This window comes from Chenopodium album, chromosome 21, assembly GCF_948465745.1.
Source record: "Chenopodium album chromosome 21, dcCheAlbu1.1, whole genome shotgun sequence".
NCBI classification, from domain to species: domain Eukaryota; kingdom Viridiplantae; phylum Streptophyta; class Magnoliopsida; order Caryophyllales; family Amaranthaceae; genus Chenopodium; species Chenopodium album.
The window spans coordinates 5237835-5252921 of NC_137854.1; the positions used below are offsets into that span (position 1 = coordinate 5237835).

Below are 15087 nucleotides of genomic sequence, written 5' to 3' on the forward strand. Positions count from 1 at the left end.
AAATGAACTACCATTTTCCCCATCTTTTTATTTGCTTTTTTGCACTTTAATTTAGTTAGTACATGACTGCTAGTTGGCCTAACTTGTGTTTAATGTGACTAAATTGGAATTATAATATTTTTGGGATATTTTATTATATGATAGAAAAGTAGGGTGATCAATATAGAATGTAGATATTAGGGTTAAGTGATCTTTTTTTACAACATTTGATGTTTAAGACAATGTATGGCAACTTGGCAAGATTGTTCTTAAAATATTTTCTTAATTGATCGAGTGATTTTTGTGTAGCGAATATGAATTAGTAGTTTATGGTTGTACTTAATTAATTTATATGAGATTTTAAACTTTTTAATCATGGATGCTTTCTCAATTACTTTAAAAAGAGTGGTTTAAATGCACTCAAAGTGATCTTGTAAAACGACTAATTTTTGTGTTATTTTATTTTATTTTGTTAAAAAGTGTTATGTAAAGACAGGGAGAATAAGCGATAGAGATATGTTATAAACTTATAATGTTAGATTCACTTATATAGTTACATTATTAAAATAGAACACGTAATCGCATCTCTAGAAACGAAAATAAAGGGTACCAATATGATTAGACAATAGTTAATGTCTTTTTTAGTGCTTTGATTAGCCAATAGATGGAGAATTGTATATAAGACAGAAGGTCATGAGCACTCTCAAAGTAAAGTTATTTTATTCTTGGCAATGTGCTATCATAATATTGGAATTTAGGAGAAGTGCTAATCCCATTAGTTTGTCACATTTAATTAATATATTCTCAAAATAGCATGTCTTTTTATGAGGAATAGTGAATACTATAGTAACACACTCTAGATATAGCATTTATATGTCAATCTTCATAGTAGCATAGCTTGTGTATCAATTACTTGATAGTGATCGTATTACAAGTAAAAAAAAAATTGGGTTTACTTCCTACATGTAAATTTCACAATTGATTTTTATGGATTTGTCCAACATGAGTTAACAGAATTCATATATTCCTCCGTAAACACATCAAGTCGCCAGAGGAAATCAGTTACTTTCTTTCCTTAAAATTCTAACATTTACTATGCTCCTCAAACAACTTATTGAACCGTCGAAAGATGAATGTTTTTTGTCGTGAACTTAACTCGAGGATGGAGTATGATTAGTGCTTCCATCTTCCTCGTGGTTGTCAAGGATTCTATTCTCATTTAAGAAGCTAAAAAGATTTAAATATATTATATTGGAATCAACAAAAGAACTTGAACAACTTTTTCATATATTTAAATGCTTATATATAATTCAACAAAACTATTTCAACATAATGTTTTTCTATATCAATCTTATTTACTGAAAATTTCAACTTCCAAAATCCATTTTCATTAGGGCCACAAGGATTACAAACTTGCAAAAAAAAAATTTACACTTTCTTCCTTGGCCTTTTCATTCCAAACATAGAACTTTTGGCCCCACATTTATAACATAACATCATCCTAACTACACATGCATTGGGTCCTTAGCCCACATGGATCTTAGCAGCTTTAGCAGCATCCTGGCCCGACTCTTGGCCCGCCCACTACACTGGCTTTGTAGCAACAACAACAATTGTGTCAAAATTCCACCACAAATTGCTTCTTCACTAACTTCCATTGATTCATAGCACAATTTCATTAGACAATTTACTGCACTTTCACTCCCTAAATCATCTCCTGATACTCTAAATACCATCTTAATTAAGGCCTTAATCCCATTATTAAGCACCTCTTTTACCAAAAATGCTTGCTTACCACTTTCTAACTCTAGCACCAATTCTAGTGCTTTTGTTGCCTTTGGTGCTAAGTCCTTGTGATCTTTACCACTTTCGACTTCGAAAATGTATGTGATCAATGTATGAACCACCCCTTCTTTAACCAAATTTTCGCGGTATGGCTCGTGTGATGAGCTTGATACAATGCTTAAGATGGCCTTAATTGATGCCTCGGCGAGCTCGGAGTTTTGTTTATGATCATCTACATAATCAACCATAGTTTTGAGTACTTTTGTGTCATTACCAATCTTGGTTGCTAACTCTTTTGTTGTTAAACTTGATTGAACAAAGATTTTCTCAATAATGTTGCACAATGTTGTCTTGATCATACAACTTCCTTCTTGTAGTAAAACTTTGAAATTTTCAAACTTGGAATCTTCCAAAAGCATATTCAAATCCCCTAAATTACAAGATTGCATCAATTTTATTGCACAAATAAGAGATTTCTCAACCAAACCAACCATTTCTTGGGTAATTTTTGCACCAAAAATCATCCCCAAAATCAATGAGAAAAACCCCATTTGAATTAAACCCCCATTTTTTCTTGGCAAATCTTCTGACAACAATCTAATTTGCTCTAAAACCTGTATTTTCTTCTCCAAACTTGAATCCTGAAATTCAAGAATATGCTTTAATGAAGAAAAAGAGACATTTTTAGAATTACCCACTTTGTAAAAATCATCATAATAATCATCATTAAATTGATGATAATTATGACTACCCTTAAGATGCCATTGTTGAATTAAATGCTTAAGGGTATGATTAGGCACCATTGATAAATCTTGAAGCTTCTGCATTGTAACAGGACATGTAAGATTCCCAGCTGCAAGCCATTTCTCAATTGAAGGCCTGTCATAAGTTTGTCCTGTGCAAAGAGTCACAGGATCATTGAACAGTTCTAGACTAATTGGACATGTGAAGAATTCTGGGATTGACATTCCAATTTCTCTCATCACAAATTAGAAGGGAAAAAAAAAATTGGGATATTTATTAAATTTTGGGAAAAAAATCAGAAAAAAATATGGGGTTGAGTAACTTAGGGCTAATGTATTAGAAATTTAGAATATATGTATGTTTATTTATATAGTAACGCGAAAGCGTTAATATATAAATCGATTCACTGGTGGAAAAAACCTCATTTGTTGCGGCCCTGTGTTCGAGACGGGGTTTAAAAAAAAGGGGTGATAAAGGGGTTGAGAGAGGGGATTTTTATGGGAGACAAAACACATGAGACATGGGAGGGAAATGAGGGAAAGTAAAAATATTAATCAAAGAGAGTTGAAACCGAATACATCAAAATTTTTGAAGGGGTGAAAGGTAGAGAAGAGAGGAGAAGTGGGGGTGTTTTTATTATTGTTATGATAGTGGGATAGTCAGACTATATTGCATAGATTAGGATTATTGAAAAGGTTGGTCCACACTATTTAACATTTCCCTCTATATGTTCTTGCATTCATCACTAAGAGAGGTGGGAAAAATGGACAAAAAAAATTAAGTATAAATTAGTGATAGTGATGGAGGCATAATGACCCCACTTAAAGGGAAAGGGTAATTGATGCTATCTTTGAACTTTGAATCAAACAAACATGTCATTAGTATACACGAGGAATACTTCTTCCGTCTCTAAAATATAGGTTTATTCTGCTTGTTATACTTTAGCAAGTACTGAGTTTGATGAGTAGGTGACTTGTCTTTTAGTGTGTGAGGATGGAAATAACTTAGGCCCCGTTCTTTAGAGCTGCTCTGCTCTGCTTTGCTCTGCTCTGTTAAAATCTGCTCTGCTCTGCCCTGCTCTGCTCTGCTCTGCTTAAAATTAATACTTAATATTGAATTATTATAATAATAATGTATATTTAATAATAATAATAATAATAAATAATTAATACTTAATGATAATAATAATTAATATTTAATAATAATAAATAAATAATATTTAATAATAATAAATAAATAATATTTAATAATAATAATAAATATTTAATAATAATAATATATAATTAATATTTAATAATAATAATATATAAATAATATTTAATAATAATAATAAATATTTAATAATAATAATATATAATTAATATTTAATAATAATAATATATAAATAATATTTAATAATAATAATAATATATAATTAATATTTAATAATAATAATAATATATAATTAATATTTAATAATAATAATAAATAAATAATATTTAATAATAATAATATATAATATTTAATAATAATAATATTATTAAATATTAATATTTAATAATAATAATAATTAATATTTAATAATAATATTAATAATAATATAATTAATATTTAATAATAATAATATTAATAATAACATAATTAATATTTGATAATAATAATATTAATAATAATAATATTAATAATAATATAATTAATATTTAATAATATAAATATTATTAATTATAATTAATATTTAATAATAAAATTTAATGATTATAATAGTAGTAGTAGTAGTAGTAGTAGTAGTAGTAGCAGCAGCAGCAGCAGCAGTAGTAGTAGTAGCAGCAGTAGTAATAATAATAATTGTAGTAATAATAATAATAGTAATAATAATAATAATAATAGTAAAAATAATAATAATAATAATAATAATAATAATAGTAGTAATAATAATAATAATAATAGTAATAATAATAATAATAGTAATAATAATATTAGTAATTATAATAATATTAGTAATAATAATAATATTAATATTAATGAAATCTGCTCTGCTCTGCTCGGCTCTGCTTTGCTCTGCTCTACTCTGATTCAATCTGCTCTGCTCTGCTGAAATCTGCTCTGCTCTGCTCTGCCCAGAAGCTCAAAAGAACAGGGCCTTAGAGTGACATCTTGACTACTGTTTACCAAAATGTAAATGAGGCATTTTAGAAGTACGATTGTTAAAAAAAAGTAAAATTGGACATTTATTTGAGATGATTAAAAGATTAATCTATCAAGGTTATATATAATAAGATTGTTGAATAGCTTTCAGACTTTCATGCGTGACTAGGTTAAGATTCAAGTGACTCCCCCCCGGCCTCATATTAAAAGGGATTTTTGTATACCTTCTCCTTACCTAAAAAAATATTTATGACATCGTAAATTAAAGATCTAGAGAGTAAGAGATGAAAGATAATGTGGAGGGCCAAGAGATGGGAGTGATTAATGGGGGTCATGAAACTCATGAGTGAAGCAATAAAACGGGAAAGCTAACCCACCCAAATTGTGATCCAAATCAACATTGCATAATTTATGGAGCATGAAAGATTGATGGATTTAACAAATAGTACTGTTTGATTAGCATATAGCAACAAAAGAGAGTATAAATTTCCTTGCCTAAATCATTACGATTTACATAATTAATTGCATTATCTAATAAGGACAAACTATATATATCTAGCTCAACTTATAACTACCTATTTTTATTTAAGCTATGAGCAACATAATTAAAGGTACGTATTAGGAAGCTATGCTATACTAATAACATAATAAGGAGTACATATGCTAACATGCATGCATACTTGGAGGAGTTGAATTTTTATTTGGATGCTATATATTGGTAAATTTAATACGAATTAGAAAATAAAATGGAATGTTTTAGTTTTTAGCCCGTTTAATAATACTTTATTAATGTACACTTTTATCTTATTTCTTCTCATTTTAGTGCACTATACATACAACTATACAAGTGCTAAAAACTAACATATTTCTTAATATATTGTTGGAAATTTATTTATTTATTCCTACTTCATTTATATTACTATATGTAGAACTAAAACCCTAATCCTATTAAGATGAAAATGATATTAGGGCAACATGAATATTTTAATTGTTGCATAAAGCATATATAGTACTGTAGTAAAAATAAATTTAAAAAAAACACACACACTCACGCACATTGCACTTTTTTTCTATATAAAATAATATTTACCCACACTTTTCCACATACATCTTTTGAACTTTTCCCTAAAATGGTTAAAAGTTGGGAACTATTTGGGGACAGAAATGAGTGCTAAGGAAAAGAAGTCAAAAAAAAATGGGAACAAATAAAAGAGAAAATGTATTATCAGCAGAAATTTAGCAATGCATTATCTTAGTGCAAACAAATCGCTTCTTTTCCCTTTGGAAAAGTATTGTGTAGAACGGACTCACGTGAGTCCAATCATACAGAAAAAATCCCTTTTAGGTGTGTAAAGAGTCACAAAAGATAACTTGAAAAAATTAAATTATATTTTTTCATCAAACATCACTCCTCATTACAAATTGATTGCCAATTTGACATCCATATCTTAATACATACTCTCATATAGTTTGATCTTCTATGATGTTGCAAACATAATTACTACATTTTTATATGAATCAATACTTAAATGACTTATGCTACCTTTTTTGTGTGGAAAAACAATACATGAACAACTTTGATAGGAGTATTATATTATTTAATTAGCCGTAAACTTTTTCAAAATAGCTGCATACTAATTTAGTGTTTTTTCTTATTGATAAACAGCTAAAAGTATGTACTAAAAAATTGAACTAAACAAATAAAATTGAACTAAGCAATTAAATGTTTAGATAATAGCCTAATGTAACAATTATCCATTTCAAAATAGATATTAATTAATCCAAAAACTTTGTAACTATGTTAAAAAAAAAGTAACAAAACAATAATGTCTCATGTCATTTTTTTGTGTTTGTTTGACGGGCTCACGTCATATTCTTGAATGCATATATGACTAGCATAATTCCAGCTTGCCGGACCACGAATAAAATTGATACGGAATGACGGAAATATTGAACAACCAATTTAATTAGAGAAAAAGAAAGATAGATCTTTTAAGAGTATTATGAACAAAGAGAATACGAGAATAATTCAGTAGACGACAATTAGTTTATTTAGTTAAAAATTAGAGAATATTATATTCCGTTCACATGATATGTCATTTATAACTTTTTTTTAAAATCATATAAGTATATAACATATGTGTATCATCTAAAAATCGTCATTACTGTCTTTTCTTCTACTTATTTCGTTGTTGTGTGTAATGTATTGTTTGACAAAATTTTTAAGAGACTGACTACTCATTTTAAGATTAAAATTGCGAAATTAGTCAAGGTGGATAAGTGAGGGTACAATTTGTAGTTGGAATTGTCCAAGTACACACTAATCGGTAGTTATAAAAAGATTCTGAAATCCATGAAATTAGGGTTAGAAATAGAATAGGTTCTGGGTTTTGGTAAGGTAAGCTTCTAGACCAGTCAAAGATAATCATAAAAGACCATATTCTGTTTCTGGCTAATATATGATACCATTTTATTTGCCCATATTGATAGCTCCGTTTAATTCTCTCATCACATCAATCAAATTGACCACAACTTTGTCTTTATTTTTTGGATTTTTTTTATTTACTAGTATTAATTTATTTTATATTATTTTATTTGTAAATCAAGGACATCATGTCATGCATCAAGGCTAAACATAAGGATGAATGGAGGGGAACTAAAATAAACCTTACACATGCATAGAAATGGGACATATCTATATTGATCTCCACTTAGGCACTTAATGACGAAATTTGAAATATCCTTTAGTGGGGATCAAATACAGGTATTATTCGGCCATGTTCTATTCACCTTATTTTCACTTATTTCAGGAAAAATAAGTTCATATCAGGGTTAATAAATTCAGATGAGATAAGTTCAAGAAAAATCAATTCAGATAAGTTGTGATAAGGGTTAATTAGGGCTACCCAAACTCAATTTATAACTAAAATAAGTTCTTATAAGGGCTAATAAGTTCTAATAAGATCAGATAAGTTCATATAAGTTCAGATAAGTAAAAATCAGATGAATAGAACGCACCCTTAAGCGAGTTCATTTTTTCTAGAGTAGACTGAAGGGATTTTGTTTCAATTCAATGAATTCAATGTAAGCTAAGTGTCTCTGCACCTTTACGTGCCCACATATGTGTTATCTCGATCTACTCTCAATTTTGGTATAATATAATGTTAAATTATAGTGTACAATATTGCTTGTATACGAGTATAAATCTTATATCATGGGCAAAAAGATAATTATACAGTACCTTTCACATTATAATGGACAAATTTTGTACGTAGTAAAATCGAGATATCAAACTTTAGCAAGTATTCTCGTAAAATGACAAAAGACAAATCACATGAAGATGTAGCGATAATTTACTAATAAAGTTGGATAACAACCAATTGGACATACCCACTTTCATAAGAGCTAGTATATATGCATGGGAAGGCATATAAAAACAATAGGAAAGAGAAAAAGAGGAGACTAACAAACATAAAAACAAAAAGAAATGGTCCTAATAAAAGACAGATATTGAAGATGACTAATTTGCCAAAACAAATTGGATTAGCACGTTCAACTTGAAGCTTATATAAACATTGTGGAATTTTGCAATTTTATAAAAATTAGGTCGTGGAAATTTGGAATTGTTAGGTTTTGGTGCCGACTATCACCAATATAATTGAATTACCACTTTATAACCAAAACTTCTTTTGGCTCTAGTGGCATGATAAACATCCTTTGTTCCAAAGACATTGGGATGATCTTAGGTTGTATCGTAACCAAAACTTTAATAATGATATACGGAATACTCCGTACTATATATAAGTTATAATGTTGATAGAATAATATTACTCGTAGTAGATATATTTGGCATGAATATATTAAAATTTGTATTCAAATTAATTACATTTACACCAAATGTAATTTATTAAGAGTTATTAATACGAGTAATTTAAATTAAGGAATTAAAAAAGTGTTTGATGTATTATTTCTTATGTAGATTATTTATTTATTTATTAATTTTTTAAAAAATATATCTTCATAAAAATCAAATTTAAATAATAGTGCTATATTGAGGTGTATATTAAGGCCAATCCAAAATTTTAATTCATTCAGGATCCAATAATTGTAATTTAAGGTTTTTTTACTACAATTGAAATGTTGTGAATTACGACAGATCTATAGAACTCGAAATAATTAACCTAAAACATCCTTATCATTTTTAGAGAATATGATCTCATCAGACATGCTACTATAGGATTATCTTCAATTTTTCAATTAATCATTCTCCACTACATACATCAACAAGCTAAGCCATAGGTAACTATGGTCAAACTTGATGATTTAACATATTTGACAATTACAAAAAAAAAAAAAAAAAAAAAAAAAATTAAGAATAATTTTGCATGATCGATCAATCACTAGCACGTATATGATTATCAATATTGACTAACAATATAAAGGTATAGTTATGCTGTTATACAAGTATGTATACGCTATGTATCAATGTATATGTATGCTTTATGATTTATTGTATGGTTTTTAATAATTCAATATTATTAGTTTGATATGGTCATAATTTTTTTTGGGTACAAATGTGTCATAGTCTTTGGCCCTATTCTCTTCACCTTAAAATAATAATATTAAGTAAAAATAATTTTAATTCAGTAAAATTAAGTTCAGTTCAATAAAAATAATTTCAGTTCAGTAGAATTCAGTTTTCTCAAAGAAGAATTATAATAGAAAACCAGTAAAAAAAAAATAATTTCAATTTAGCAAAAATAATTTCAGTTTAGTAAAATAATTTTAAGTTCAGCAAATATAATTTTGTATCACTAAAAATAATTTCACTTTAACAAAAATAAGGTGAAGAGAACGGGGTCTTTGTTCAATTTCCTTGATGATTTCATCTTAGCTTACATGTTTATTATATTGACAATTGTACAATTATTAATAATTAAATGGCAAACTTTATAACAATAACATTACTCTAAAATTTATATTTCAGTGGTTGGATCTTGGATATACATTGCATTCACTATATATGTAATGCGTTGAATTTTCAACATATATAATTAGTTTTATGTTCTAACAAATTAAATGTTTATGACAAAAATAATTAAAGAGAAATAAATAAGTATAAAAGGTCCACTAAATTATAACTGTACATGCATATTGAACATGCATGGCTATTAAGTAAGGAAGTTGTGGTCAAAGAATTTGAGCTTCTAGTAAGTAGGAAGATAAATTAGGTCATTATAAGTGGATAAGAAGCACACGAAATCTTAAAAACAATAAGATAGACGTCTTACTTTCTTCCATTAAAAAAGAAAGATGAAAGTTGAAACAAACAAAAAGATGTAGTAATTCGTTATCAATATATTCTCAAAGACTAATAAAGACATACACACACAATTGATGGTAGCGGTCGGCCTCTTTTAACCTTTTTTGTATGAATTACAGATTATGTTTTCTTCATCTGATTTTTTGTAAATAAACTATTTTTTATTAATAAAAAGTTGTTATTAAAAATCATTTTTATTGATTAAAAGTAATTACTTCAATACCAATTTAACATCAATTCATGTCAACATGATAATAATAATAATTTAGATCTAATATAGACATATAGTATATGTGAAATTGAAAATGAGTTGTATATATTTTCGATTATTAAGGGAGCAATTTTTATTTACAATGATAAACTCAAATATATCCAATACAATTACCACATGATGACCCAATTGTCAATGTAATTAGGGTTTGAAAATTCTACTTCAAGCTATTTACTAATCCTAGTCTCATACTAATTAAGCAAAAATGTGAACTATAATGCTTTCAAAAAAACAAAATTAAAAAAAATGTGAATTATAATAATTTTCATGCAGCTATTTCATACTATTGATTAGTAGACCTCGTGTAGTCGTGTATGTGTACTTAGCTTATTAGCTAGTCTCACCATGCATCAATCTGTCACAGTAAACCTTTGTTTCAAATACACAATACAAAGTTATGGAAATATATTTGGTTATCAATTTAACAATAGTTTTAAAGATAGATGTCAACTAGATTAGTTAGTTTAATTTAAAATCTTCAAATGTTGTAATCGAAATTCGAAATCTATGAAATGATTCAAACCTCATCTACAATATTATCCTATTTGATTCAGAAAACCACGATTAATATAATTAAGATGATACGGCACTCGGGTTCATTCAAACTAACCTTAACAAAATCCATCATAGCATTCAAAATTATGTAGTCTACTTAAATCATGTAACACGACCACATACAACTGACTTCTAGAAGCCAAATAATTAACTTTTAATTTGGTCCAAAATTCAAATATATGAATCAGATCATCAAAATCAACATCCAACAATAATATGTTAATTTTTGGTCCAAGATTCAACTAATAAGATTTAGAAAAGTTGTCGCATCTGCATATCATTGATTTAACAATTAAATGGCCTACGTACCTAATTAATCTAGTTGGAATATAATTGTCTTCACTGAGTGATCAACCGTGCTTTGTTATTACATTATATGCTTTAATTACTTGATTAGTAGACTAAGTAGAGTATTAAGTATAGAAACCAAAACTTGATTAGTCTAAGTTATCGTTTAATCAAATTGTTCACATGTCATTAACCCGTACTTTAAGGGCATAACAATCACATGGAGAGAGATATCACTCATATCAGATTAGATGATCCAAGAAATAAAAATTAAAGTTAAAATAATGAAGCACTCTTTCATTGATTATAATCTATTTACATTAACTAATTAGTAAATGCTAATGGGAAATATATTTAGTAATGTAGTACTCTATACTACGTAGAAGAATTTATATATACATTATTAAGTTAATCAATAGCATAAGGCAAGTTGATTAGCTAACTTATAACTTAAAGCTCAATTTGAGTTTTAAATGTTCAAGCAATTACTCTTATAAGTTTAAATAATCCACACATCTTATTGCATTTTCAAACAGTGATTTGTATAATTTGAGTGAGCATTTTGTCTTTGTAATACAAAACTTTTTGTATACGAGACCTACCATTAATTGTTCTTAGTCTTACCCTTGTCAAGGAAAAAAAAAATATATTGTTACTACTCCCTCCGTCCCAAAAAGAACGACGCATTTGGCCAAAACTTTGTCCCAAAAAGAATGACCCATTTGCATTAAAACACCCACCAATTTGCTACAATATTTGTGCAAAATTAGCTTCCTCATATAAAAATTTGATTTTCCATGTTATTTTATTACTTTCTCTCTCTATTCTTTTACAAACCCCATGTAAATTTATCTTTCCAATATACTTTTATTTCTTTTTACTTAACTTCCTTAATACCCGCGTAATCAACCCAAATGGGTCGTTCTTTTTGGGACGGAGGGAGTCTTAATTAGTCATATGTCCTTTTAATCATTAAGTCTTTCCGTGCAAAAACCACCATATTTTTAAGAACGAGAACATCCATCTTAAATCCAGTGCTTAACTAAGTTTACTCTTAAGGTACACCTTACACGAACTCCTATCTTTATTTAGGTGTTCGTGTTAAGGTGTACCCGAGTACAAAATCGATTTAAAGCTAAAGTACTTTCAAGTGTGTTGTGGACAGTCTGCACACTTTTATGAGTTTATCTTACCAGGAATGACTGGGATATGAGTTGGAGATCCAGTTGCATTAATCTTTTTGTGGTCTTGTGGACCTCTTATCTCACATAGTCACACACCCACCCACCAAAAAAACAGAAGTTTGTTATTTTTGGGCTCAACTTTGGGCAAGTTTTGAATTGGGTTTTTAGAAAGTTATACAAGAAAGCCCATAATAAAATGCTTGCAAAGGCCCAATCAATGCATATACAGCGATAGCATTATCCATTGGGCCTTGGCCCATCTTCAATATTTCAAGTTTCTGCTTCTACCCAAAGATGAATTATTGCACTAAATAAAATGTTTTTTCATTAGAACTTGTATTTTTATTTTGCAGAAGCGTAATTTTAACGAAAACATTAATCACATAGTACTCGTATATATTTTAGTATTGCTCGTTTCAAAAAAAGAATCCATGAGATTTTTTTTGTGACCGTGGAGACATGATTTTAGGTCAATTATAGTATCATTAATTCATTTTGATGCATCTCTGCTACGTGCAATGTTATTTACAAGTTACAACGATATGACATAAGAATTTGATCATGTAATAAATATGCTCTATTCAATTATTCCTAAATCCCAATCCTACTAGGAAATTCATTTGAGAACGAAATTGCGTAGATAGATAAAAAAAGATCATGTGGGTTTTTCATGCTACATTTACAAATCATGTGACCTAAACCTAATAATGCAATTTTCATGTGGAATTTTATTTTTTTAGGAAAAAATTCATGTGGGTTTTTCATGCTACATTAATTAAACATTTGGTGTGTCTGCTATAATTGCATTGCCATTTCTATTCAATCTTACTCCATATCTTATGTGATCTGATGTCACAAAATTTTGACACAAATAGCTGTTGACAATAAATGGTACATCTAAATAAATTTAGAATGGTCATTTTCATTTTTTTTTTTTTCTAAAATTTTGGGGAAAAAAAAATAGTGAATTATATGTATTACAAAGTTTGATCTCTTCAAAGATTCTTTCTTTAACAAAACATGAAATTGTTAAGCCAAACACTAATCATGCCACTATCTCTACCCAACTCGAAAAATATTATTATATATTGTAGTCTTAATCACTCCAAAGCATGTTCCACATATTCTTGTACTTTATAGTACAAATACTAGCTATGAGTACTAAATTTAAAAAATTAACAAAGAATATGTTTACAAATTCATAGATTTCCAGCAAGAAGTATCCATACAATTACACGAAGAACTTTCCAATGTACTCCAAATTGTAATGGTATTGCTAAACTCAAAATCGATTATATGTTACACGAAAAACTTTCCAATACACTCATGAATTACAATTATTACAGATAAAGGAAAACAAAAACTTACAAGTTTACACATGGTATTCCTCTAATTGTATGTTCTTAGAGTTTAAAGGAATATAATCTCCAAGATAAGCATCAAGATGATCAGCCAAAGAAGATTTATCAATGTTTTCATGGTGGTAAGATTTGCACACAAAGTAAATAACAGTTTGAACAACAAGCCCAAACAAAAATAACAAAGTCAACAACACCAAACACAATATTCCATAACAAATTTTCCCTCCAATTCCAACTGTCCAATCAATCACCTCTGATTTCTCAAACAACATTTCAATCCCAACCAAACAAAATGTGAAGATCAAGAACACTGCTGTTGAAATTCCCATTTTACCCTTGATCAAATTTTTGCTCCTCACCATTGCTTGAATCCCATAAGTGTCTTCTAATACAGAAATAACACTTGCTAATTGCCATATTACACTAATATATGCAAACCCAATAAGGTATATTATCAAGAGTATGGATGATGCTAATGTTCCAAGAGAATCACCGTTTGGAAAAATTATTAAGAACCATATAATAATAGCTATCATCGTAATTATAACCCAAATAAAGTTGTATACGAACATTATGCCAAAATTCCATAAAAAAGTGATGATTAGTCTCTTCCAAACCTTAGGGACCACACTCATGATCTTTTTGTAAGTGATTTCCTTACCTGTATAGATACACGCGATTGTGTAGACAACTGCAGAGGTCGATAGGAGAGAAAATATAAGGAGGAATATTAGGTAAGCAAGTTTGATGAGCCAAAATGTAGTCCATTCAGAGGAGATCATGTTAGAAATCTTGTCATAAGCTGGGGTGCCTTCTGGGATGTAATTTAAGGTGGCCGCGTTGTTAATGATCTTGCCAGATATGAAGGTCGAAAACCCATCATTGGCTAGAGAAATGCAAGAGAGGGGGATAATCAAGGTTAGGGTGAGCTTGGTGAATATTTTGGACCAATTGAAGATGATATTGATTGACTCTTTGCATATGCCAAACAAGCCTAAGAATTGAAGATCTTCTTGCTCATGATCCATTGAGGTATGAATGTTTTTTTGGATAGTTATGGATTTGGGAATGTTTTAGACATTGAAGGAAATAAGGAGGTTTATTGCATTGATATATGGTTCCTTATTTCCAAGTCAATGACCAATTAGGAAGAAATGAGGAAAAAGTCTAGCGTTGACTTTACTTTTTTAGCTTAAGGCATAACTACGCTTACATAGACTTGGCCAAAGGTAGGAAATGTCGTCTAACGTCTAGATCTAGATGTGTATACTCCGTATAATAAACGGTTCAATTATTAATCAATCAATGATAATTGATATATATAGGTGTAAATGTGTAATTAACTAATTATTGATATGGTGTACATCTTTATAAACTACGGAGTAGTATATAATTAAAAATCAACTACTTATGAGTTGTTTGGTACTTACGTTACCTTACATGTATACAAGCTTAATTTCTTACTTTTACAAT

General features: G+C 28.6%; 2 protein-coding genes across 2 annotated transcripts; both read right to left on the reverse strand.

Moving 5' to 3' along the window:
* Window positions 1–1243: 1243 nt before the first annotated feature.
* LOC145602124 (U-box domain-containing protein 25-like) lies at window positions 1244–3246 on the reverse strand. The gene has a single exon (XM_081658286.1). The coding sequence runs from the start codon at window positions 2745–2747 to the stop codon at window positions 1485–1487; it is 1263 nt and encodes a 420-aa protein (XP_081514412.1). The 5' UTR covers window positions 2748–3246; the 3' UTR covers window positions 1244–1484.
* A 10379-nt stretch (window positions 3247–13625) lies between these two features.
* LOC145602752 (uncharacterized) lies at window positions 13626–14642 on the reverse strand. Its single transcript, XM_081658915.1, has one exon. It carries the CDS (start codon window positions 14640–14642, stop codon window positions 13626–13628), a length of 1017 nt encoding a protein of 338 aa, XP_081515041.1.
* Window positions 14643–15087: the final 445 nt, after the last annotated feature.

Coding starts and splice junctions, on each gene's coding strand:
- LOC145602124 (XM_081658286.1), bottom strand. CDS start 2,747: ATGAGAGAAATTGGAATGTCAATCCCAGAATTCTTCACATGTCCAATT.
- LOC145602752 (XM_081658915.1), bottom strand. CDS start 14,642: ATGGATCATGAGCAAGAAGATCTTCAATTCTTAGGCTTGTTTGGCATA.